The sequence below is a fragment of the Cervus elaphus genome, chromosome 15, assembly GCF_910594005.1.
Source record: "Cervus elaphus chromosome 15, mCerEla1.1, whole genome shotgun sequence".
Taxonomy (NCBI): Eukaryota; Metazoa; Chordata; class Mammalia; order Artiodactyla; family Cervidae; genus Cervus; species Cervus elaphus.
This window is the reverse complement of record NC_057829.1, coordinates 50,522,698-50,547,158: the sequence shown is the minus strand read 5'-3', so window position 1 is coordinate 50,547,158 and position 24,461 is coordinate 50,522,698. Positions and strand designations below refer to the sequence as shown.

At 37.3% G+C, this 24,461-nt stretch overlaps 1 protein-coding gene across 6 annotated transcripts in view; it reads left to right on the top strand.

Moving 5' to 3' along the window:
• Positions 1-13,206, top strand: part of PRKG1 (protein kinase cGMP-dependent 1) — a 1,340,863-nt gene extending 1,327,657 nt beyond the window's left edge. For all 6 annotated transcript variants that reach the window (XM_043924973.1, XM_043924972.1, XM_043924975.1 and 3 more), the window contains 4 exons: positions 5,764-5,886; positions 5,969-6,031; positions 7,245-7,311; positions 8,780-13,206. In XM_043924973.1, coding sequence (XP_043780908.1) covers positions 5,764-5,886; positions 5,969-6,031; positions 7,245-7,311; positions 8,780-8,878 — 352 coding nt within the window. In that variant the 3' untranslated portion in view covers positions 8,879-13,206. The remainder of the gene's footprint in view (positions 1-5,763; positions 5,887-5,968; positions 6,032-7,244; positions 7,312-8,779) is intronic.
• The last annotated feature ends 11,255 nt before the right edge of the window (positions 13,207-24,461 follow it).

Sequence of the window (24,461 nt, the reverse complement as noted above, 5' to 3'; positions counted from 1 at the left end):
TGCCAGGAATAGTTATGTGGTGGTTTTTTATTTCACTTGGGGACAGTGTATATCACTACTCTTGAAACACTTATGTTGACTTCAAATTAATACACTTTATTGATATTTTCTGTTAATTTTAGCTGAAAGGTACATAGGCAAAGGTAGCTAAATAATATACAGGAGAAATGATTCAAAGAAACATAGGAAGAGTTCAGACAAACTGATCGAGAATTTCTCTGTGGCTGTTAAGCATGATCTCTTTAAAAAAAAAAAAAAAATCTTCAAAGATACCTGAATGTTCATAGATGACCAAAGTTGTAAACCTGCAGAGTTCAGGGACAGTACAAAGCTGAAAATCAGATTACAAGGGACATAAAATCATATATAAACAACAGAAAATAGAATAATAGCAATTAAAACCCAACCAGGGAGAGAGTAAACAGACTTAGGGAAAATAATGGAAAAGAAGGAAAAAAAAAGGATATATAAATTGTTACCGAAAGAAGATACAGAAGTCAAAGGAAACAGGAAAAACAACTATGTATATGAAGGTGTTCAGTCACTAGGTCATGTCCCCAACTCTTTCTGACCTCATGAACTGCCCGGTTCCTCTGTCCGCTATGTATATGAAGGGATGAATACAAATGTGATAGAAAACATACTCAATTAGGTAACAGAAAACCCATGACACAGACTTGACTCAGGGGATCCTTTTGATCGGCAGTGACCATGGGGAAAAAGATTCAGAGTAATACACCACCATGTATCCTAGCGTAATTTGCTAGCTTCAGTGATAGAAATAACAACATAATCATATGGGTCTCTAAGCTACAAAAGCATTTCATATATGGGATGGGACTGAATTAAAGTTGGCCTCAACCTTCTCAGTAGTACCTTCAATGTCAAAAGATGGAATATCAAGAACTATGTAGTTCTGAGAGAGACAGAGTATAACAACTAATTGTACAGATTAAGTTATTAAAATATAAAGACAATAAATAAGGTGGGTATCCCAGGCCTTTCTTGGCAACACTACTGTATGACCAAGTCAACTAAGAGATGAATCAAAATAACTGGTTATTAAGCAGATGGAAACATTAAAATCATTGGCAATCTTAAAAGTTTCAGGTGGGAGAGAGAAGGTAAGAAAAACTACAGGTATACTTATTTGTCATCATTCACAGTTAGGAATCTTAAGTAGTTTTTACAATTGAATTATGTCATTATAAAACAAAAAACTCCAAAGTCAGTTTTTAAAATATTTTTTCTTTTGTTTTTTAATTTTATTGGAGTATAGTTGATTTACAATGTTGTGTTAGTTTCAGGTATAAAGCAAAGTGATTTAATTACACATAAACCTGCTCTTTTTCAGATTCTTTCTAATATAGGTTATCACAGAATATTGAGTTCCCCATGCTATACTGTAGGTCCTTGTTGGTTATCTAGCTTATATACAGCAGTGTGTTTGTTCATCCCAAGCTTCTGATTTACTCCTCCTTGCTATGTTTCCCCCTTGGTAACCATAAGTTTATTTTCAGTATCTGTAAGTCAGCTTCTATTTTATAAATAAGCTCATTTGTTTCTTTTTTAAAAAAAATTAGAATCCATATATGAGTGATATACAATATTTGTCTTCCTCTGACTTACTTCACTCAATATGACAGTCTCTAGGTACATCAATGTTGCTACAAATGCCATTATTTTGTTCTTTTTTATCATTGAGGAATATTCCATTTTATAGAATGTATGTACCACATCTTCTTTACCCTTCTGCTGACAGACATTTAGGTTATTTACATGTCTTAGCTGTTGTAAATAATGCTGCTATGAACATTGGGGTGCACGTATCTTTTCCAGTTAAGAGTTTTCTCTGGATATATATGCCCAGGAGTGTGATTGCTGGGTCATATGGCAACTCTATTTTTAGCTTTTTAAGAAACGTCTATAATATTTTCCTTAGTGGCTACACCAATTTACATTCCCACCAACAGTGTAGGAGGGCTGGTTCCCTTTGCTCCATACTGTCTCCAGCATGTTTTTTCTAGATTTTTCTGATGATGGCCATTCTGACCAGTGTGAGGTAATACCTCAGTGTAGTTTAGAATTTATTTTTCTAAGGTCTGTGTAGGTCTTAACCCAATCAAATGTGGGAATGTTTGTTTTTGTGATACAGAGCTGCATGTTTTCCTCCTAGAGTTTTATTGTATCCAACATTACAGTTAGATCTTTGAGTTTTGTGTATGGTGTTAGAGAGTATTCTAGTTTTACACATAGCTGTCTAGTCTCCACAGTACCACATATTTTAGAGACTGTCTTTATTCTTGCCTTGTCTGTTGTAGATTGACCATAGGTGTGTGAGTTTATTTCTGAGCAAAAAACGTTTTCTTAATTTAAGAGATATTTAGGAATTAATATTGTTGGTGAACAAATACATATTGAAATTGAGCATTTCTTTCAGTTTTATCCTCATGTTAACTTCAAGAAAAATTAAATTGAATAGTTTTTTTTAATTTTGAAAAGAATGGATATATAATAATCTTGTAGGTCTCTCCATCTACATAGAGAAATGTATGAAATTATATTTGTAAGTATCTATTATTATTTAAGGTCATTGGGTGATTTTTACTTTTAAGTGATTTTATATGTTTCACGTATTGCATGAATAGCTTGGACAAAACATACATGACTGGCAGAAACAACAAAAGTCACTTTTAATAAATGATTTTTGTTGTCTTTCTAACAAAAGTGAAAGTTGCTCAGTCGTGTCCAGTTCTTTGTGACCCCATGGACTGTATAGTCCAGTCCATGGACTTCTCTAAGCCAGAATACCAGAGTGGGTAGCCTTTCCCTTCTCCAGGGGATCTTCCCAACTCAGGGACTGAACTCAGGTCTCCTGTATTGCAGGTGGATTCTTTACCAGCTGAGCCACAAGGGAAGCCCTGTTTTTTGAAGATGAATACAAAAGCAAAAATATAAGTTAGAAAAAACATGAAGTTGTTAACAATAAATCCAAGATGTGGTGGTCCTTCATTTTTATAGTGAAAATAATATCTGGCAAGTTACCTTGAGAGCAAAGAGAATATTCAACCATAACATTATATAAAGAGAACATCCCTAAATTCTAGGAGAATACTAAATAGAACTGAATGTTAATACATTATAAAAAGTGGTTTAAACTGACAGGTAACAGTTAATGACAAAGTAAACAGAAAATACTTATTACACAAAAATAAGCCCAAAATGGATTAAAGACCTAAGTGTGAAACTGGACACTATAAAACTCTGAGAGGAAAACATTAAGTCCAAAACACTCTTTGACATAAATTGAAACAATATCTTTTTTGATCCATCTCCCAGAATAATGGGAATAAAGCCAGAGATAAACACATGGGACTTACTTAAACTGGAAAGCTAAAGAAACAAAATGAAAAGACAGCTCACAGATTGGGAGAAGTTATTTGCAAATGATGTGCCCAACAAGGGATTTAGTCTTCAAAATTTACAAACAGCTCATGAAGTTTAACATCATCAAAACAACCCAATCAAAAAATGGGCAGAAGACCTAAATAGACATTTCTTAAAAGAAGACATATAGATGGCCAAAAATCACATGAAAAGAGGTTCACTATCACTATTAGAGAAACGAAAATCCAAACTACAATGAGGTATCACCACACACCAGTCAAAATGGATATCATCAAAAAATTCACAAATAAATGCTGGAGAGGATGTAGAAAGAAAGGAATTCTCCTAGACTACTGGTAGAAATGTAAATTGGCACAGTCGCTATGAAGAACAGTATGGATGCTCCTTAAAAAACTAAAAATAGAGCTACCATAGGACCCTGCAGTCTCACTCCTGGACCTATATCCAGATAAAACCATGGTCAGAAAGGATACATGCACCCCAGTGTTCACTGCAGCACTGCTTACAATAGCCAGGACACGGAAGCAACCTAAATGTCCATCAGCAGATGAATGGATAAAGCAGCAGCTGTGGTGAATATATACAATGGAATATTACTCAGCCATAAAAAGAATGAAGTAATGCCATTTGCAGCCACATGGATGGACTTAGAGACTTTCATACTGAGCGAAGTCAGAGAAGGAGAAATATCATGACATCCCTTGTATGTGGAATAAAGAAAGAAAATATACAAATGAACTTATTTACAAAACAGAAATAGACTCACAGATTTACAGAACAAACTTATGGTGGCCAGAGGGAAAGCCCTGGGGGAAAGGGATAGTTAGGCAGTTTTTAACTAATATGTACACACTACTACATTTAAAATGGATGACCAACAAGGTCCTACTGTATAGCACAGGGAATTCTGCTCAATGTCATGTGGCAGTCTGGATGGGAGGGGATTTGTGGGGGAGAATGGATGCATGTGGCTGAATCCCAATGCTGTCCACCTGAAGCTATCACAGCCTTGTCAATCTGCTATACTCCAATATAAAATATTTTTTTAAAAGTACTTGCTACAGAAAATAGGGACACAAAACTTAAGGCAGATACTATCCAGCCCTTTTTAAGTAATTCACTATTTTCAGCTTTCTCAGTAGAAGGAAATAATTTGAACTGCTATTAATAAATATGACAGACAGAAAATAATCCATAAAATGTCTTCCCCCAAGAAATATGAATAAACACTGTATTAGAATAATTTCCAAGGAAATCAGCTATCAAGTCACATCATAATTATTTCTGAACTTGGGAAATGTGGTGGAAGGAGTTGACTTTAGTCACATCTGTATTCCCTGAGCCAGGCACAAAGCCACAGTCCAAGGATGGATAGGTAAATACACCAAAAGATTTGGTTAAGAGGGATTGGCCACTACAAAGAGGAGGTCTTATGTTAGGTTACCTCTGAAGGCTGATAAAGAAGGAGAAAAGGATAGGAGGAGCACTATTATGTAGGAGTATTAGTTCAACAAATATTTACTGACAACTTACTCTGTGCTATGCATTCCCCCAGACTCTGGGAATACCAGCATGGAACTGGAAGGGAAGATGGGTATAAAACAAATACCAAAATGAAGTAGTTACAAAGCACAATAAGTGGCAAAAAATACAGTTCTATAAGAGAGTATGATAGGTGAATCTCACTTTAAGTTCTGGTACTAGATCATTACATGATGTTAGTTGATAATGGTTATATGATTGGCTTTATTAGATGGGTCACAGTAGGCCTTTTTGAGTAAGCAACATAACACTTAAGCTAAGACTTCATAAGTGAGGCATTAACCAGGAGGCCTGGGAAGAAACTTTCAGGCAAAACGAACAGTGCCCTGAGGTGGGAGAGTGTTTGGTCCTTCAGAGGAGCAGAAAGAAGACTGGTATGCCTGGATCCCAGTGAGTGAGGGTAGAAATGACATAAGATGGGGTCATATCAGTGATGTTCCTGTAGCCCATTCTAATGATGTTGGACTTCAAGTGTAATCAGTGAGCTTGCAAATGTGAGAAAGGGCCAAAAATTAAATAGAAGAGCCTTTCTGAATGACTAAGGACAGCAAGAGGGGTTAGTCATTGGCACTAAAAAAGAAATGAGGGGGACAGTGGACAAACCTGACCCATTTAAGGGTTTTGCTAAATGATTTGCTTGTCAAGGTTTCTACACCATTTTGCTATTAATCCAGTTTCATTCCACTACCCCTATTAATATATGTCTCCAAATAAGAACTGATGTCATTTGTGGAGTTGTTGTTATAACACTGTAACTTTTCTTGTTTAGAAAACTAAATACTATCTCTCTTTTCGTATCTGTCATTCTTGCAGCCCACCTTTCTCAGGCCCAGATCCTATGAAAACCTATAACATCATATTGAGGGGGATTGACATGATAGAATTTCCAAAGAAGATTGCCAAAAATGCTGCTAATTTAATTAAAAAACTATGCAGGTGAGCATTTCAACCACGTTGTTTTTCCCATTATGATCCTTTAAAAAATAGACTTTTTTAACAATTATTATTTTATCTTTAGGGATAATCCATCAGAAAGATTAGGGAATTTGAAAAACGGAGTGAAAGACATTCAAAAGCACAAGTAAGTGTTCTTATAACTTAAGGTTTAAGAGTTCAGAGACTATTTCCCGAGGCTGATGTTTTTAAGTTCGTGGTTATATAACTGATGTGACTAGTTTATAGGAGCATCCAATGAGACAGGCAAACTAGTTAGCCTTGTTATTTAAGATCTTTCTAGTTCTGTCTCAAGGACTTTATTTAGACGCATCTGACCCTGTGACATTCTAAACAACAGATTCACTGAATTTAGTTTTTCCCAACTCCTACTAATTAGGACTTTTCCTCTCCAGCATGAAAAACAAATATATATTTCTAATTCTGAAATTCTATTCTCTACCAGAATATTAAAAATAAAAGTGTGCCACCATATATCATGCCTCATTTCTTTAACTAAAACTAAAACATATTTTTCCAACCATTTCCTAATCGGATGCTATGACAGTGGAAAAAACTACAGAGTACAGTCATTTTTTAAAACAATAGCAGCATCTTAAATATTAAACCTTACCCATGTTGATTGTTCTAAAACTAAACCAAGATCATGTTGATCTTTCCCTATTGGTTTCTGTAACATGCACAGGAAATTCACATCCCTACCAAAGGAATGCATTTACCAGAATACCTATAAATGTCTAAAAAGCCTGCAGGAATTTCATGTAATCATTTGCTAATGATGAAACCTTTCAAAGACAACAACAACAAAAACCTTTGTGATATTTGGTCCCCATTTCCACAGAAAACCCATACTCAAAGACCTTCATTATACCAAAAAAAGAAAAAGAAAATGAGATACGGATACATAGAGACCAAGACAGTGATGTGAAAAGGTTAATTAACTGAGGCTGCCCAGTGACAAAGATGGAAGGATAATTTTCCATCCTGACATTTCATTCCCTGATTCTGCCTTCTTAAAATAACAACCTGTAGGGTACATGGCCAAGCCTATTATGGCATTTATTAAGTTATAATGATCATTTTTGAACAAGGTCATGACTGAAATAACTAGAATAAAAAGCAATTGCTAATTGGCCTTTAAAATTTTGACAATTAGATTTAAAAAAATGCATTCCACTTAATAAGCTAATATTTAAAATCTGCAATTAAATAGAAAACATTCTCATAATGAAAATGTTTGCTTACCTGTTTTCCATCAGTCATGGACATCATATAAGTTGTTTTGAGACGGCTTTAGCTGAGGTAAAATGCCTTTAACTATCTACTTTTTCCTTTTTTAGATGGTTTGAGGGCTTTAATTGGGAAGGCTTAAGAAAAGGCACCTTGACACCTCCTATAATACCAAGTGTAAGTAAACTTTCCAGCTTGTAATTGTGTGATACACATGAAAGTATTTATCAGTCATCAAAGATCTGCTATTTCAAAATTTTTATCCTATGATCAGCTTAAAATATAGGAGAAATACCAGATTAACATAATGACATCTTCTAAAAACCAAACTTATAATGTGTTAAATATACAAGTGTTGACAGAAGAGTATAATGAATCTCTTTTTCCACATACTATAAAAACTTTATACATCTTTGCCCAAGAATATATTCACAACCTTATTTAGTCATATTCATAAATTATTTTAAATTTCTGCACATTCATGTTCTCTCTATACAAGATGCAATAAGTTCTGTAGTGTGTACTTGAGTATACTTAGATGAGTTAGGATAATCTGTTATTCTTACCTTCCGTTTATGACTCCACCAGGCGTTGTCTCCAAGAGTCCAATCCAAATGGGCCACATCACAACGTTCCCTGCTGTGGTTTTTTGTTGGGTTTAGACAACAGTTCAACTACCAGTTTCAACAGCTTTCACTTCCTGGCCAATATCATTTCATTTATGCTCCACATACTTCCTCCTCCCCTGCCCCCATAGTTCTTTGAAGTATTCCTAAGCACAGTTCTTTTCTTTTATTGTTTGATCAGGCTCTAAAAGAAAGACATTCTCTTCTAATATATCAGGTGTTTTGTTAAACTACTAGCCCACGGAGTGAACTAAATGTTTACACTGTGTTAACCTGAAATAGATATCAGTTGACTGCATTTATATTTTTATTCAATACAGCATCTATCTAATAAAATGTGTTCAGTCTTAACTAATGAGGAGAGGGCTGCTTTGCACTCCTGAGCTTTTCATTTATATACATCCTTTTTCTTGGACTAATTTAAGATCACTTCTTATACAGAAACAATTGCTGTACTTATTATTTTAATTTATATGCTTATATTTATGTTTATTCACAAACAAAGTACAGATGTTAACTGCATTCATGAAGTTTTCTTTTTAGAACAAAGGCAGAATAAGAAACTTTAAGAGGCAAATAAAAGCCTAAAGTATCCTAACTTATACTCACCAGGGGTCTCCTTTTATGCAATAGTAGTATTAAATGGAGGAATATATATATGTATATAAATATATAAAATAGAATATGAAGTTCTAAATATTATAGAATATGAGAGAAATTAAAGTCTGCTTCTTCACCACTTTTATTTATGCTCTGCATATTGAACTGCCAGTAAACGTGTAAGAGTTTACAGAGATGTTTTGTAATTATTTCTTTTGATCACATCACTTATTCTTTCCTAGAGTGTAAACTCTAGAAGGGCAAAAACTATACCTATTTTTATTCACCACTGTAATCCTCAATACAAAGGACAAACCCTGCTCATGGTAGACATGCCAAAAAGAGCCACTGAATAAGGAATGAATAAAGAATGCTTTAAAAAATCTAGCTTGGAATTCCACTAATGCTCTTGTTTACAGGTTGCATCACCCACAGACACAAGCAATTTTGACAGTTTCCCTGAGGACAATGACGAACCGCCACCTGACGACAACTCGGGATGGGACATAGACTTCTAATGTATTTCTCTTACCTGCTTCTGCCTTGCTGAAGACAGCTTTTTCTAAGACACAGCTGCCAGCAAACCTGAAGGAAAGAGAGAAGATGAGTGCTCGGGGTCACCATGATGCCTTTGATCGATGCTGCTCCAGTAACTAACTACAGTGGCATTAGGACTTATTGCTTAGATGACAATAGTGCTCTTTACATGTTTTCTGTTTGAACCTAAATATAGCAGTTGACATGGTGGTCCTGAAGCAAAGCCTTTCACCAGTAAAGAGATGTTCTCCATTGTTGCAATGATCTTGCTTTGCTCTGATTATAATTTGAAAGACTGTAAGAAACACTTCAATCTAGTAAAAGAGTCAGTACCTTGCTAGAATTATCAAGAAGATCAAAAAATAATATATTGGGTACGATAGATTACTATGGTACAAAAACTGGACTCTTCCCTTTCTTCAAGTGAGGGTTGTCGGTTCTGTTACTGCAAGCCAGTGTATATACCGTACACAAGAGGACCACGCATCTGTTGGTCACAGAGGTCATGTCAAAACAGTGCTAGAAGTTTCATGATTTTATTTCCCAGTAGTGCTGATGACGAGACTGAATGTTACCTTTCCTTTCTGACAGATTTTAAAAATTGGTATGATAAAAGCACAACTGCTATGGATTCTGCTGAGAAATTTCATAGCAGGTATATATGCGTTTTCACAGAGGACTGAAGAAAAATCAACATGCATGATATATCTGTTCATTTCTTTTTGATAAATTGGCATGACAGAGTGGGGGAAAAAAGCAATTCACAAACCATTTCATATTTTTTAAAACAGTGTGCTTAAAGATGGTCCTGGAAATAAATGACTAGCAGCCAATTGGTTTTTATTTGTTACCTAACACACCCTCAAACTGAGGCTTAAAATATTCCCTTTTATAAAAATAAACCCTTACGATAGGGTGGGGTGGAGAGGGATTAAGATCCATCCAAAAAAATAAAAAACTATATAGGTGCTATGTATATCTTTCATCTGTAAATGTCAGTGTCTGAATAGACAACACAAATTCTAATCATTATATGTGTAGCCAGAGAATCAAGCATTTTCACTCAAGTTATCAAACCAAACTCCTGTCAGATTTCACTTATACAACATAGTCTAGGGTTGAGAGAGAAAGGTGACTAAAAATGTATTTGAACTAGCTTCCTGTCTTAGGCCTGAACCAAAAAAGAAAAGAAAGCACAAAACCATTGATTCACCAGATGAGAAACTTTATGAGGTCAGGAACAAGAGAAGAACCTTGCCAGGTGTGAGATTACCTTTTTGTCCATGGCAATGTGCGTCTATTAACATGTGAAAGGAGGAAGGAAGGAGAGAGAGAGAAACAGGAACCTGTTATCTTAAAAGTAAATTAGAGCTAAATAGAACAGAAATATTACGAATCTGAAATATCATACTAGCTAGGAAAAGATTAGGTTTGAAAATAACAAATTGATTTCATAGAGAAAAGAATCGGCAAAGAGTCCTTTGTTGGCAGGCCAGTTGACAACTATTAGCTGTCCTAAGTAGCAGAGCCAACTAGCATTATACCTCCTTAGACAAATGTGTAATTTTACAAGCTGTTATTCTGATTTGAAACTATGTGAACATGGCATATTAAATAGAGGTTTGCTTTTTTGTTTTAAAAACTCAATCAAATGTAGACATTTCTATAAAACATATGTCCAACTAGATCATTATATAGTATTCAAGAAGGCATATATTATGATTTTTGTTTGAAATTTTCACATCACGACTTTAGAATATGATATATTATCAAAACAGCAATCTAAGAAACATTTGGAGAACAAAAGTACTAAGGGCATATTATAAGTAATTACAATAAATTTAAAATTTTGATCTTAAGATATTATTATTCTTGTATGATTGGATTTTTCCCTCTCAATAATTTCTCAAAATTGTTCCTCAAGATACCTTCTTCTACAGGTTTTACAAAACATTATTAAACATATCAATCTAAAATCCAGCTATTAATGCTACTTCAGAAGTTTAATATTGCTTTTAATTTGGGCTTTTAAAAATATATAATTGCAACATTACAGTCAATGTTCAGTGATTTTTTTTTAAAGACAGTGGTTTAGGCATGCTAAAGGTTTGCTAGAAAATGAAATTTATCCAGTCATTTTAGATAAGAGAATCTTCTCCTGCAACTTTTAAAATATCCCAATAGCCCCAGAAATTAGCACTTACTCTGGGTTTGGAACTATGGTTCAAGTCTAAGACAACCAATATGTTCAAGTTTTGTGGGGAAGGAAGACGTGGCATTCAGCATAATGTAACTGTGGGTCATTTCTGCCACTTGTTACCGCATCTTTGTTCATTTCACTTGTGGCACTGCATTGGGCTGTCAAAAGCAATCACCAAAAAAATACAGGTGAACTACATCTTACAAGAGTTACTAAGAGAAAACATTCATCTAATGTTCAACAATGAATTTTAAGGATTTAAATCTTGTCTTAATGAGGACACTAGGGCTAAAATTCATGGTTGGCTTCACAAAGCACATCTCACTTTATTTCTGAATTTTTCACGCCCCTTCTCATTTCTTACAAGAACATCCAGATAAGTTAGAATAGTGCCAATTTGTTTGATCTGTTAACTGACTTTCTTGTTAATATTTCAAGTATGGGATATAAGGGCTTTCTGTGTGTGTCCTGACTCACAGGAAAACTGAAAACTGCCAAGGAAAGGAACATCATTATACTTGAGATAGATTGACTACATTAGGGAAAATGATTTCTGGCAATTTGCTATGAATGATTTTTATGTTTCTACCTTCTTTAGGAATCAGATCCACATGCCATTTAAAACAAATTAATTTTTATTATATTCTTTACAAATCATAATTTTTACCTAAAATTATGGGATATGCATGTGAAGCACACATGTATACTATATAAATTCAACTACTGAATTTTTCCTGTTTTATTTCTAAAAGACTGAACTGATGGTGAACTTAAAGAAGTCAGCTACCATGAAAATAAGGCTATTAGAACCGATTTCATACAGTAGAGGTGATTTGTGCATTCTCCATAACGATGTTTTCTTTCACAATAGGACCACAGACAAATATTTATGTAAATAGATATTTTTGTGTGATATTTTGTGGTACATATAACTTTTTTTAGTGTTTCACAGCATTATTATTTCATTTAATTTGTATGGAATAAAGTTTTTAGGTCCAAGTAGACTTGAATTAATGTCCTGATTGTCAGTATTATTGAAAATTCTGTCAACTGTACTGTTATTCATCCGTCCCATAGTTTAGAACATGACCTGGCTATCTGGCATTGTTGCAAGTGCCTTAAATCCATGGCATCCTATTAAAAAAACAAATTTGGTGTTATGCTGCATGACAAAGACAAACACACCTCAAAACGTCGTCCTTTCTTAGCTTGCTGCGTTTTACAGTTCTTTCTGCTGACAATTTATAAGCCTTTATTATATAATATTGATGAATTACAGAAATGATGAAGTCGTTCTCTTATTTCTGTTCAATGTACCAGAGCTGTGTATCTGTTAATGAGATACAGCGTCATTTCTGTGAAATGTATAAATGTATGTGCAGGTCAAATTAATATATGACATTCTATCAGTCTGTATACAGGTATTCCTGTTTTGCTAAGTTGTGCAGATTCAGTTTAAAAAAAAAAATTATTGCAGTCAAGTTATGAAATCTCCTTTTTTAGACTCTGTGAAAAACCATCCAACTCAAAAGAAAAATTGGAAAAAATGACTGCTAACCAAGCCTCATCATGAAACCAATGATGAACAAAGTGCACCACTCAACAAAACAGGATGCTTCCTCTGAGTTCTTGTATATGCAAATCACTTATAAGGCAAGTTTTCAACAGACCTAGAAAGCTAAACGTTGAAAGTGTGTTGTTAGCCCTCCTCTTTATCTGCCCTTGCATCAACAGACAGCTCTGGGACAGGACAGTGACTCAGAGGTTTGGACTTTCCGAGTAAAGGGACATTTCTTGAAGCATCATCTATCAAATTTATTTCAATGTATGATGTTTTTACAACTGGTCAGTTCTTTTGTATTCTTATAGCTATGGTTATTTGATTGTCCCCTTACAATTTGTTCTACATGAAAGAGTCCTTTGTTAGTCAGAATGCAACAACCGTCATCTAGTGGTCACTGACCACTTGCACTCTTTTGATGTAGATTAAAAACTTTTTCATAAACTTAACCTGCTTTGATTTGCTCTGTATTTTTCCTGCAGCTGTAATTGCCGAGTGCCTGTTGTATACTTTATAGAGTTGAAATAAAAAAAATAATTACTTTTGAACTTAGTTGATGTTTCATTTCAGACAAGAGTCCAAGGGCAGAATTGGTGTATTAAAACTGAAATACCATGTAGTGCTTTTGTAGAATGTCCCTATAACATTTTAGAAAATACTTATAAATCAAATGTCCTGCAAAAAGTGATATATTATTTATTGTTTAGTTGCTAAGTTGTGTCCAACTCTTTTGCAACTCCATGGACTGTAGCCTGCCAGGCACCCCTGTCCATGGGATTTTCCAGGCAAAAACACTGGACTGAGTTGCCATTTCCTTCTCCAGGGGATCTTTGAAACCCAGGGATTGAACCCGCATCTCCTGCATTGCAGGCAGATTCTTTACCACTGAGACACCAGGGAAGCCTGATCTAGTACAAAAGTAATCCAACAGATTGGCTTAAAGAATTCAATAAGGTTAACATTAGGCCATCCAGTGTCACACTTAGCACTTTTCTGTACACAACTACCACACCACCACTATCACCAATACTACCATACACTCCTTTTGGGGCTACCCCCACTCAAATTCTTCAACTAGACTGAATGCATGCATGCTAAGTCGCTTCAGGAGTGTCCAACTCTTTGTGATCCTATGGACTGTAGCCTGCCAGGCTCTTCTGTCCATGGGATTCTCCAGGCAAGAATACGGAGTGGGTTGGCCTGCCCTCATTCAGGGTGTCTTCCCGACCCAGGGACCTAACCTGCTACTCTTATGTATCCTGCATTGCCAGGCAAGTTCTTTAACACTAGCACCACCTGGGAAGCTTGAACTAGGCACACAATCAAAGAAGCAAGAATATAAGACATGCTAGGAGGGAATTATTTAATATGAAAAGTAACCTCATGGATCTTTGTCTAAGGTTTGTTCCCCTGATCCCTCTGTTAAAGTTTACATGCATAAAGAATACAGATCAAAAGAAAAATATGATCAAAAAGTCAACTCTTCAAAGTTCTGGTGAACATTCTTACTACATTACTGAATGATACACAAATTAAAACTGGTTGGAACATAAAGTTTCATTTAATCTAACTGCCTTTGGCTTATTGACATCATTATTATTAGTGACGGTGAACTGAAACCCCTTTGTAATGAAAACTAGAAATTAGCTCTCTTAGACAGGCCCTCCCCAGAAAAGAACTTAAAAAATACTGTGTCACTATAGCACATTCAATAATTTCATTTTTTCCTACAAACAGAACTGAACTGTAAGTTTTTAGTATTCACCATTTTTAAGTTCTATTATTTTCATATACTTTTCTATGATCTTCTTTGATCCCAGAAAATTATTTTCTTTGTACTAATCACAGTTTTTGCAGAGGCACACAGATCAGTCCTCATTATCATTAATGGAATTGGAAGAAGAGGATGTTGCATCCATGGCACTGTCACATCCTGTATGTTAATTGCAATTGAAACAAACAACTGAACACTTATTTTGACTACAATGATAAGAATCGATACTAAGTTTGAGATGAATGAATTAGTAGTGTGATCATCCAAGATGATCACGTTATGTTTGCAGACCTACCCTAACATTCACAATTATAACCCTGAATGTGTTACATATATAATATAGGAGTCACAATGCTTATATTCTTTTCCAAGAGTTCTTTTCACAGTTTTCTTCTGTATTCCATATTTCTCCTAATTCAAAAGGACTATGATTTGATAAAATAGTAGCAATTGTTTCTCACCCAAGATGAGTGTATGAAGCAAAAGACAAATCCATCCATATGCCAATATGCAAAGACAAACAGGTTAAGTCTCAGTCTCATGGAAAAAAAAAAAGGGAAAAAAGGAAAAGACCAAGGTGTCCCTATAAGCCACAAAGTCTGGCCACAGAGTTCATAAAAATTAATAGGCAGGCTGAAGACATATATTCTAGGACAATGTTTTCCAAACATCAGTGTCATAAAATATCTGAAGGAAATATGGCAAAAAAACCATAAATTGCCAGCATTATCCAGTTATTTTGAGGTACAGTCCAGTAATCTTAATTTATAACAAGCTCCTACCTTAGCTTTTTCAGATGGAAACATTTATATGCATTTATGGAAGAAATGCAGGAAAATATGGCCCATGGGAATGGTAGGATCATGGAGGAAAGAAAAAATTAACAAAGAGTCATTGAAGTCTAAACCTATTAAATACCCTCAAAAATGTTAAATAATATTTATATCCTACCTATATAGATGTCCTTTCCATTTTCCATATTCAAATAGTTTATTACTAATAAATTATTTTTGTAATGGAATAATACACATCTTTTGCGTGTGTGTGTTGTTAAGCACTTCTATTGCAATACAACTGATTTACAATTTTGTGTTAGTTTCTGCTGTACAACGTCAATCAGCCCTATGTGTGTGTGTGTGTCCCCTTCCTGTTTCGTCTCCCTCCTGCCCCCTCACTCCATCCCTCTAGGTCATCACAGGGAGCTGGGCTCCCTCTGCTATAAAGCAGCTTCCTGCCAGCTATCTATTTTACACCTGGTCGTGTATATATGTTAATGCTACTCTCTCAGTTCACCTTCCCACTCTGTGTTCACAAGTCCATTCTCTATGTCTGCACCTCTATTCTTGCCCTGCAAATGGGTTCATCAGTACCATTGTTTTAGAGTCCATATATATACGTGTGTGTGTGTTAATATACGATATTTTTTTTTCTGACTTAATCCACTATGTATGACAGGCTCTAAGTTCATCCACATTACTACAGCTAACTCAGTTTCATTCCCTTTTATGGCTAACAACTCCATTTTGTATATGGACCACATCTTCTTTATTCATTCATCTGTTGCTAGACATCCAGGTAGCGCCCATGTCCTGGCTATTGGAAATAATGCTGCAATGAACATTGGGGTACATATGTCTTTTTGAGTTATCGTTTTCTCAGGGTGTATGCCCAGTAGTGGGATTGCTGGGTCATATGGGAATTCTATATCTAGTTTTTTTAAGGAACCTTGCTTATTGGTAGAGAAATGTAAATCAAAACTACAAGGCACCACTTCACACTGGCCAGAAAGGCCATTATCAAAAAATCTACAAACAAATGCTAGACAGGGTGTAGAGAAAAGGAAACCTTACATTGTTGGTGGGAATGTAAACTGGTAGAGTCACTGTGGAGGTCAGTACATACATATCTTGATTTAAAAAACTGAAAGATGAATTTACACCACTTCTGGTATCTGGTATAACAGGGCAGGATGAAAAGTGAAAGCGTTAGTGGCTCAGTCGTGTCTGGCTCTTTGCAACCCCATGGACTGCAGCATGCCAGGCTTCCCTGTCCATGGAATTCTCCAGGCAAGAATACTAGGGTGGGTAGCCACTTCCTTCTCTAAGGAAATCTTCTGGACCCAGGGTTCAAACCCAGGTCTCCTGCATTGCAGGGGAATTCTGAGCCACTAGGAAAGTCCCCCAGGACAGGATAGTGAGTGAAGTACTCAGTCGTGTCCGACTCTCTGCGACCGCATGGACTGTAGACTACCAGGCTTCTCCGTCCAAGGGATTTTCCAGGCAAGAATACTGGAGTGGGTTGCCATTTCCTTCTCCAGGAGACCTTCCCAAGCCAGGGATTGAACCCGGGTCTCTTGCATTGTAGGCAGACGCTTTACCGTCTGAGCCACCAGGACAGGATACTAGGAGCTTAATTTGCATGATGGATCTTAGTCCTCTCGGGAGAAATGATAGTAGAGACTTCAGCAGGATTTTGACTTCAGTTCACCAACCTCCTGTATCCCTCCCTGAGGAATTCTCTGCCTCAGGGAAGGCAGGATTAGCCCTTTGGCTTGCTTTGGGCATTGAAAGGGGAGCCTGTCACTCTAAGCTCCCTGGGTAGCTCAGAGGGTAAAGAATCTGCTTGCAATGCAGGAGACTGGGGTTCCATCCCTGAGTTGGGAAGATCCTCTGGAGAAGGAAATGGCAACCCACTCCAGTATTCTTGCCTAGGAAATCCCATGCAAGATGGATCACATTCCCAGTCGCCAGACAGAGGAGCCTGGCAGGCTAAGGTCACAAAGAGTCACAAAGAGTCAGACACCACTAAGCAATTAACACACACATTACTCTAAGCAGGAATGTTAAAAGCCAATTCTTGCTTCAGTACATCCTCCCTTCCCTCTATTGCTACAACTGGCAATTCTTCATCCATGGCTGATGTGTCAGCTTTAGAAGCAGAGTGAGGACTGAAATCAAGAAAAGCAGAGCTCCTACCAATCCACAAAGGTTTTATGGTAGAATATATTGTTGTTTGGAAACACTAAGATTTGATTTTACCTATTTTAAGATCATAACCTTGCCCATTCTTGTTGGTACAACTAGCAAGCACAGAATAAAGTCAAGGGCTGATTAGACTCAGTGTGGGAATTCAGCAATGTGAATAATCCACTCTCAGGTACCAGAATATGTCACTAAACCCTGAGTGAGGGGGCAGTAAAGACTTGATAGAATTCACTCAAATTTCTAGTCCTTTGTTATAATGAAGATCGTTGTGCCAAACATACATTTTAACAGGGTAATGACGGAAACAGGCTTAGAACCCAGACCATCTAAAGTTGGTGCAGCAAGTTACTTGGGCCACTTGGGGCTAGAAGGATGAGGGTTAGTGGCCTGAGAAGCAAAGAGTCCTATAGAAATCACAGAAGTCACAGGACTGGGAAATTTACAATTCCTAGGGAGAGCATTTATTCCTTTAGTAATAAAATTCTGAAAATTTAAGTTTCTTTTACTTTTTTGAACCTACTTTTCCTTATTTTTCAAAAGCAGAGTTTGGCATACTACAGCCCATGGGCCAAATCCACTTCAACCCCCAGTCTATTTTTGTAAATAAAGTTTTATTGGAACAAAGTCAATACATATTGTCTAAAGCTCCTTTCACACCACAACAGCATGTGGGTTGAATAGTGAGAAAGAAGCAATATGGCAATGAAAGTCTAAAATATTCACTGTCTAGACTTTTCTGGAAAAGTCTACCAAACCCTATTCAAAAGAAAGAGCTTACAATAGACTGGTGATTTTCAAACTGAGTTTTCCATAAAACCTCAGGACATGGAAGTAATATCTTAGAGTTCACCAGAATGGAATAGGTAGGTAGAGAAAAACAGCTGAGTCTTGAACAGCACCTGGGTTATGAACACAACCTCTGTGCAGTAGACCAGCTTGCAGCCTCACAGTCAGCCCTCTGCATCTATAGTTCTACACAAACTGACTGTGGATTGTGCAGCCCTATAGTATGTATTTAGTGAAAAACTTCATATAAGTAGATGGACACATGAAGTTCAAATCTGGGTTGTTTGAGCATCCATTGAATATGTGTTAAAGGAAGGGGATGTGCAATGAGTATGCTTCTCAAGCTCCAGAATTTTTTTATTGTTTTTAATTGGAAATATAATTATTTTACAAAGTTGTGCTCCCTTCTGCTGCACAACCACATGAATCAGCTATAAGTATACATATATCCCTTCCCTCTCGAGCCTCCTTCCTATCCCCCTCCCCACTCCAGATTTCTAATTCTGAGTCAATCAGAAAAATTCTGATATCTGTTTCACATATTGGGGATGTATGTGGCATTTCATTTTGAAGAAACTATTCTATTGTTTAGTTTTAATGTCTCAAAAACCACTGAACTAGATTAAATTTGGGGTTCTTTTCATGTTCAAGTTTCCAGGTATGTGGTAGCTCATTTCTTAGGAGAAAAATTAATTTCAAAGATCCATAGGGATCAAAGTTAAGATAATAGTTTTATCTGGAGAAGTATAGACTGAGAGGGCACAAGAGGGGCTCTCGTAGGGTGCTGGTCATTTAATTTCTGGATCTGAATGGGGACAGGGGTGTGTTTCTTTGTGAACACTCATGAAATTGTATGTTTGTGTATTTTACCTAAATTAAGTTTACTTAAAAAGAATTGAAACATATAACAAAATAAAAGGATATGTATGCTAAAAGTTTTGAGCTTCATACTGCTTCTTTTCTCTGTGTCTGAGTTCAAGGGAACGTTACTACTTTGCCCTTACTCCTTGTGTGTAAAATTAATTTTCTCATGTAAAAATAACTTTTATAAATATATATATATATACATATTTAAAATCTCTACTCCTTTACTCCTTATCTCCTTCCAATCTATTCATATTCAGGGCCAATGCTTTTTAAATGCCCATTTTATCTTGGCATTCCTAGCTCCCTTCAACAGCTCCTGATGCCCTAAGTATGCAATCAAACCCCTAAAAGAAGGTAGCTCCCCATGCTCCTAACAGTGTGCTGAGCTTCCAGGCTTTCCAGTCATATATAGAACTTCGCATTCCTTTCTATCTTTCTACTTTTCAATGACCAACTCAACTTGTTCTGATCTCAGCACAGGCACAGGAATAACTACCTTCAGAAAACTCCCTTTGACTTACACTACTTTTCTCCATTTAAATGCACTGGTTCAAAGTTTAGATACAGAGAAACATTGTTTGAATGACTGGAGAAGGATTCTGTGAAAGCCTAAGAATTTGTTTCCTTTATTCTTTTTGGCTGGGAGAGGTGATGGAAATTGTGTCATCTTGAGACTAACGGGGAGCAGCTAGAAAAGCAGTAATGTTATAGGGGTAATAGAAGGGCTCTTTGGAGGTAAGGTTATCACAGAGAAAAGAACAAATTTGGGCATACTTCACTTCAAAATATTTGATATGTGAAAAGATTAGCTTTACCCAGAAGACAATTTAAGAGTTGTTTATTTGTATTACAACAAGATGATTTTCTTTTTGAATTTAAATGATACATGGAAAGAGGTGGCCAAGATGATAAAGTAGGAAGACCTTCAGCTCAGCAACTCCACAGGCACATCAAAATTACAAGTCTTTATAGAGCACCTAATTTTTAACTAGAGGACAAATGCTTTACAATGACATGTTGCTTTCTGCCATACAACAATGTAAATCAGCTATAAATATACATATATCCCCTTCCTCTTGAGGCTTCCTCCCAACCCCCATCTCATCCCTCTAGGTCATCACAGAATTTTGAGCTGAGTTCCTTGTGCTACACAGCTGCTTCCCACTAGCTATCTATTAATATTTTGCATATAATAGTGTATATGTCAGTGTTACTGTCTCAATTTGTGCCTCCCTTTCCTTCTTCCGTCATGTCCACAAGTCCATTCCGTATCTCACAGAGCAACTATTGATGAGAAAGACCTAAAGACTGAAAGAAAAGATCTTCAATGACTAAAGCTATAAAGAAGGATCCACAGGGAAATGGGTAGGAGGGATGGAAATGTTGTATAGTTAAGACCCAGAGTCCTGGAGGGGTAACCCAGAATCAGGATGATTATTAACATTATAGAGGTTCTCCCTAAGGAGTGAGGGATCCTAGCCTCACATCAGGATCATCAGCCCGGGGTTTGGCACTGGGAAGATTTGCTCCTAGAATATTTGGCTTTGAAAGCCAGTGGAAATTTTGGAGAGCCAGAAGGCTAGGAAATAGAGACTCTGTTCCAAAAAAGAGCCCACAAAATCTCACATGTTTCGAGAACCAGAGTAGAAGCAGTAATTTGAAAGAAGCCTGAGTCAACCCCACCTGCTGATCTTGGAAAGTTCCCCCGCCCCCACCAGAGAGGAAAGAGGCAACTGGAACTCATGCTGGGGACACTGACATGGGTGGCAATCATTTTGGGGAGCCCCTACTATCACAAGGACACTGATGCTGACAGGTGCTATTTTGGAATTCTCCCTCTAACTTGCTAGGACCAGAACCTGGCCCTGTCTATTGGCACTAGTCCTGGAATCCTCCAGGGATCCTGACCCCATCCACCAACAAGTCAACACTAGATCCAGGACCTTTAGCCCCACAATCAGTCACCCTATAATCCAGCCTCATCCAGTAGCAGACAGAAGCGTCTGAACAAGGCAGGGCCTGGAAACCAATCAGATTGGGGGCCAGCCACACTTTCCAGACTATCCAACAAAAACCAGCCTTCCACAACAGAAGGGCCCACACAGCCCCCATAGCAGGCACCCCTCGAGCATATAGCTCTGGTGAACAGAATGGAGTGAGCTGGTGGGTTACAGAGATCTCTCCTACAAAACACCACTTCTCAGGGTACACACCACCTCACATGGGTTGGGAACCAGCACAAATCTATAACACCTCCCTAGGAACCAGGGCTAAATCTAACTAGGGGTCTGGAAGGGTCTGCTGGAGAGGTGGAGGTTAGCTGTCACTCACAGTGGGGGCAAGAACACAGGTGGCAGACTGGCCCCAGAAAATATTGATCAGCATACATTCTGCCAGAGGTCCCTATTTCAGCACCATGACCCAGCCCCACCCAACAGCCTAAAGGCTCCAGAGCTGGTAAGCCTCAAGCCAAGCAATCAATAAAATAGGAACACAGTCCCACCCATCAGCAGACAGGGTGCCTAAAGTCATCCTGAGCTCACAGCTACCTCAAAACACACCCCTTAAAATGGCCCTATCATCAGAGGAAAACAGCACAAGAGATACACAGACATCTCTATACACAGACATCGCCAGATAGTCAATACTGAAATCAGACTGTATTCTTCGCAGCCGAAGATGGATGGATAAGCTCTAAGTCAGTAAAACCAAGACAAGGAGCTGACTGTGGCTCAGATCATGAACTCCTTATTGCAAAATTCAGACTTAAATTGAAGAAAGTATGGAAAACTACTAGGCCACATAGGTATAACCTAATCAAATCCCTTATGATTATACAGTGGAAGTGATAAATTGATTCAAGTGATTAGATCTGATAGAGTGCCTGAAGAACTATGGATCAAGCTTCATGACATTGTACAAATCATTTTGATGGTGATCAAAATCATCCCAAGGAAAAAGAAATGCAAAAAGGCAAAATGGTTGTCTGAGGAGGTCTTACGAATACCTGAGCAAAGAAGAGAAGTGAAAGGCAAAAGAGAAAAGGAAAGATATACCCATCTGAATGCAGAATTTCAAAGAATACCAAGGAGAGACAAGAAAGCCTTCATAAGTGAACAATGCAAAGAAATAGACAAAAACAATAGAATGGGAAAGACTAGAGATCTCTTCAAGAAAATCAGAGATATCAAGGGAACATTCCATATAAAGATGGGCACAATAAAGGACAGAAATGATACAGACTTAACAGAAGCAGAAGATATTAAGAGCAAGTGGCAAAAATACACAGAACTGTACACAAGAAAAAGTCTTAATGACCCGATAACCACAATGGTATGATCACTCACCTAGAGCCAGACATCCTGGAGTGTGTAATCAAGTAGGCCTTAGGAAGTATTACTACGGACAAAGCTAGCAGAGGTGATGGAATCCCAGTTGAACTATTTCAAATCATAAAAGGTGATGCTGTGAAAGTGCTGCACTCAATATGCCAGTGAATTTGGAAAAGTCAGCAATGGCCACAGGACTGGAAAAGTTCAGTTTTCATTCCAATCTCAAAGAAGGGCACTGCCAATGTTCAAACTACTGCACAACTGCACTCATGTCACATGCTAGCAAGGTAATGCTCAAAATCCTTCAAGCGAGGCTTCAACAGTATGTGAACTGAGAACTTATAGATGTACAAGCTGCATTTAGAAATGGCAGGGGAACCACAGATCAAATTGGCAACATCCACTAGTTCATAGAGAAAGCAAGGCAATTCCATAAAACCATCTACTTCTGCTTCATCAACTATGCTAAAACCTTTGACTGTGTGGATCACAACAAACTGTGGAAAAGTTTTGAAACATGTAGGAATACCAGACCACCTTAGCTGCCTCCTAAGAAATCTATATGCAGGTCAAGAAGCAACAGTTAGAACCGGACATGAAACAATGATCTGGTTCAAAACTGAGAAGGGAGTATGTCAAGGTATGACGGGCTGCATACTGTCACCCTGCTTATTTAACTTATATGCAGAGTTGTTGTTGTTGTTAGTCACTCAGTCGTGTCTGACTCTTTGTGACCCCATGGACCCCATGTAGGAGCCCACCAGGCTCCTCTGTCCATAGGATTCTCCAGGCAAGAATACTAGAGTGGGTTGCGATTTCCTTCTCTAATACACAGAGTACATCATGTGAAATGCTGGACTGGATGAATCTCTAGCTAGAATCAGGATTTCCAGGAGAAATATCAATAACCTCAGACAAGCAGATGACACCACCCAAATGGCAGAAAGCAAAAAGGAACTAAAGAGTCTCTTGATGAAGGTAAAAGAACAGAGTGAAAAATCTGGCTTAAAACTCAACATTCAAAAAACTAAGATCGTGGCATCTGATGCCATTACTTCATTGCAAATAGATGGAGAAAAAATGGAAACAATGATAGACCTTATTTTCTTAGGCTCCAAAATCTCTGTGGATGGTGATCGCATGACCATGAAACTACAAGATGCTTGCTCCTTGGAAGAAAAGGTACAATAAGCCTAGACAGCATATTAAGAAGCAGAGACATCACTTTGCCAACAATAGTCCATCTAATCCAAGCTATGGTTTTTTGAGTAGCCATGTGAGATGTGAGAGTTGGACCATAAAGAAGACTGAGCACTGAAGAATTGATGCTTTCCAACCTTGGTGCTGGAGAAGACTCTTAAGAGTCCCTTGGACAGCAAGGAGATCAAACCAGTCAATCCCAAAGGATATTAACCTTGGATATTCATTGGAAGGACGGATGCTGAAGCTCCAATACTTTGGCCACCTGATGTGAAAAGCGTACTCACTAGAAAAGACCCTGATGCTGAGAAAGTCTGAGGGCAGGAGGAGGTGGGGCTGACAGAAGATGAGATGGTTGGATGGCATCACTGACTCAAGGAGATACTGAAGGACAGGGATGCCTGGTGTGCTGTAGTCCATGGGGTCACAAATAGTCAGACAAGACTGAGCAACTGAACAACAACAAAAACAAATGTTGAATCAACCACATTTGAATAAATACCAACAACATTTTTGGCACTTAATGCATTTATCTGCAACTTTGTACATGTCTTATTAAAGCATTCTAATGTTTCATTAGAGTGTGATAGGCAGTATAGAAGGCACCTTTGTGCAGAGGAACAGAACATCTATTACAAATATTCCATGTGCTTCCCCCTGGAAGAGCAGATTTAACACTTTGTGGTGACATTTTTAGTCCTGAGGTATTATTTCCTCTAGAATGTATTCTTTTATTTTACCTGATAGTTGAAAAGGTGGATCTTTATGAGGGGATCTTTTAGAAAGAGAAATTTTGCAACGTGTCATTTTTGAAAATTTTATGATAAACTTGCATTCACAATATACACAAGGTTGAAACA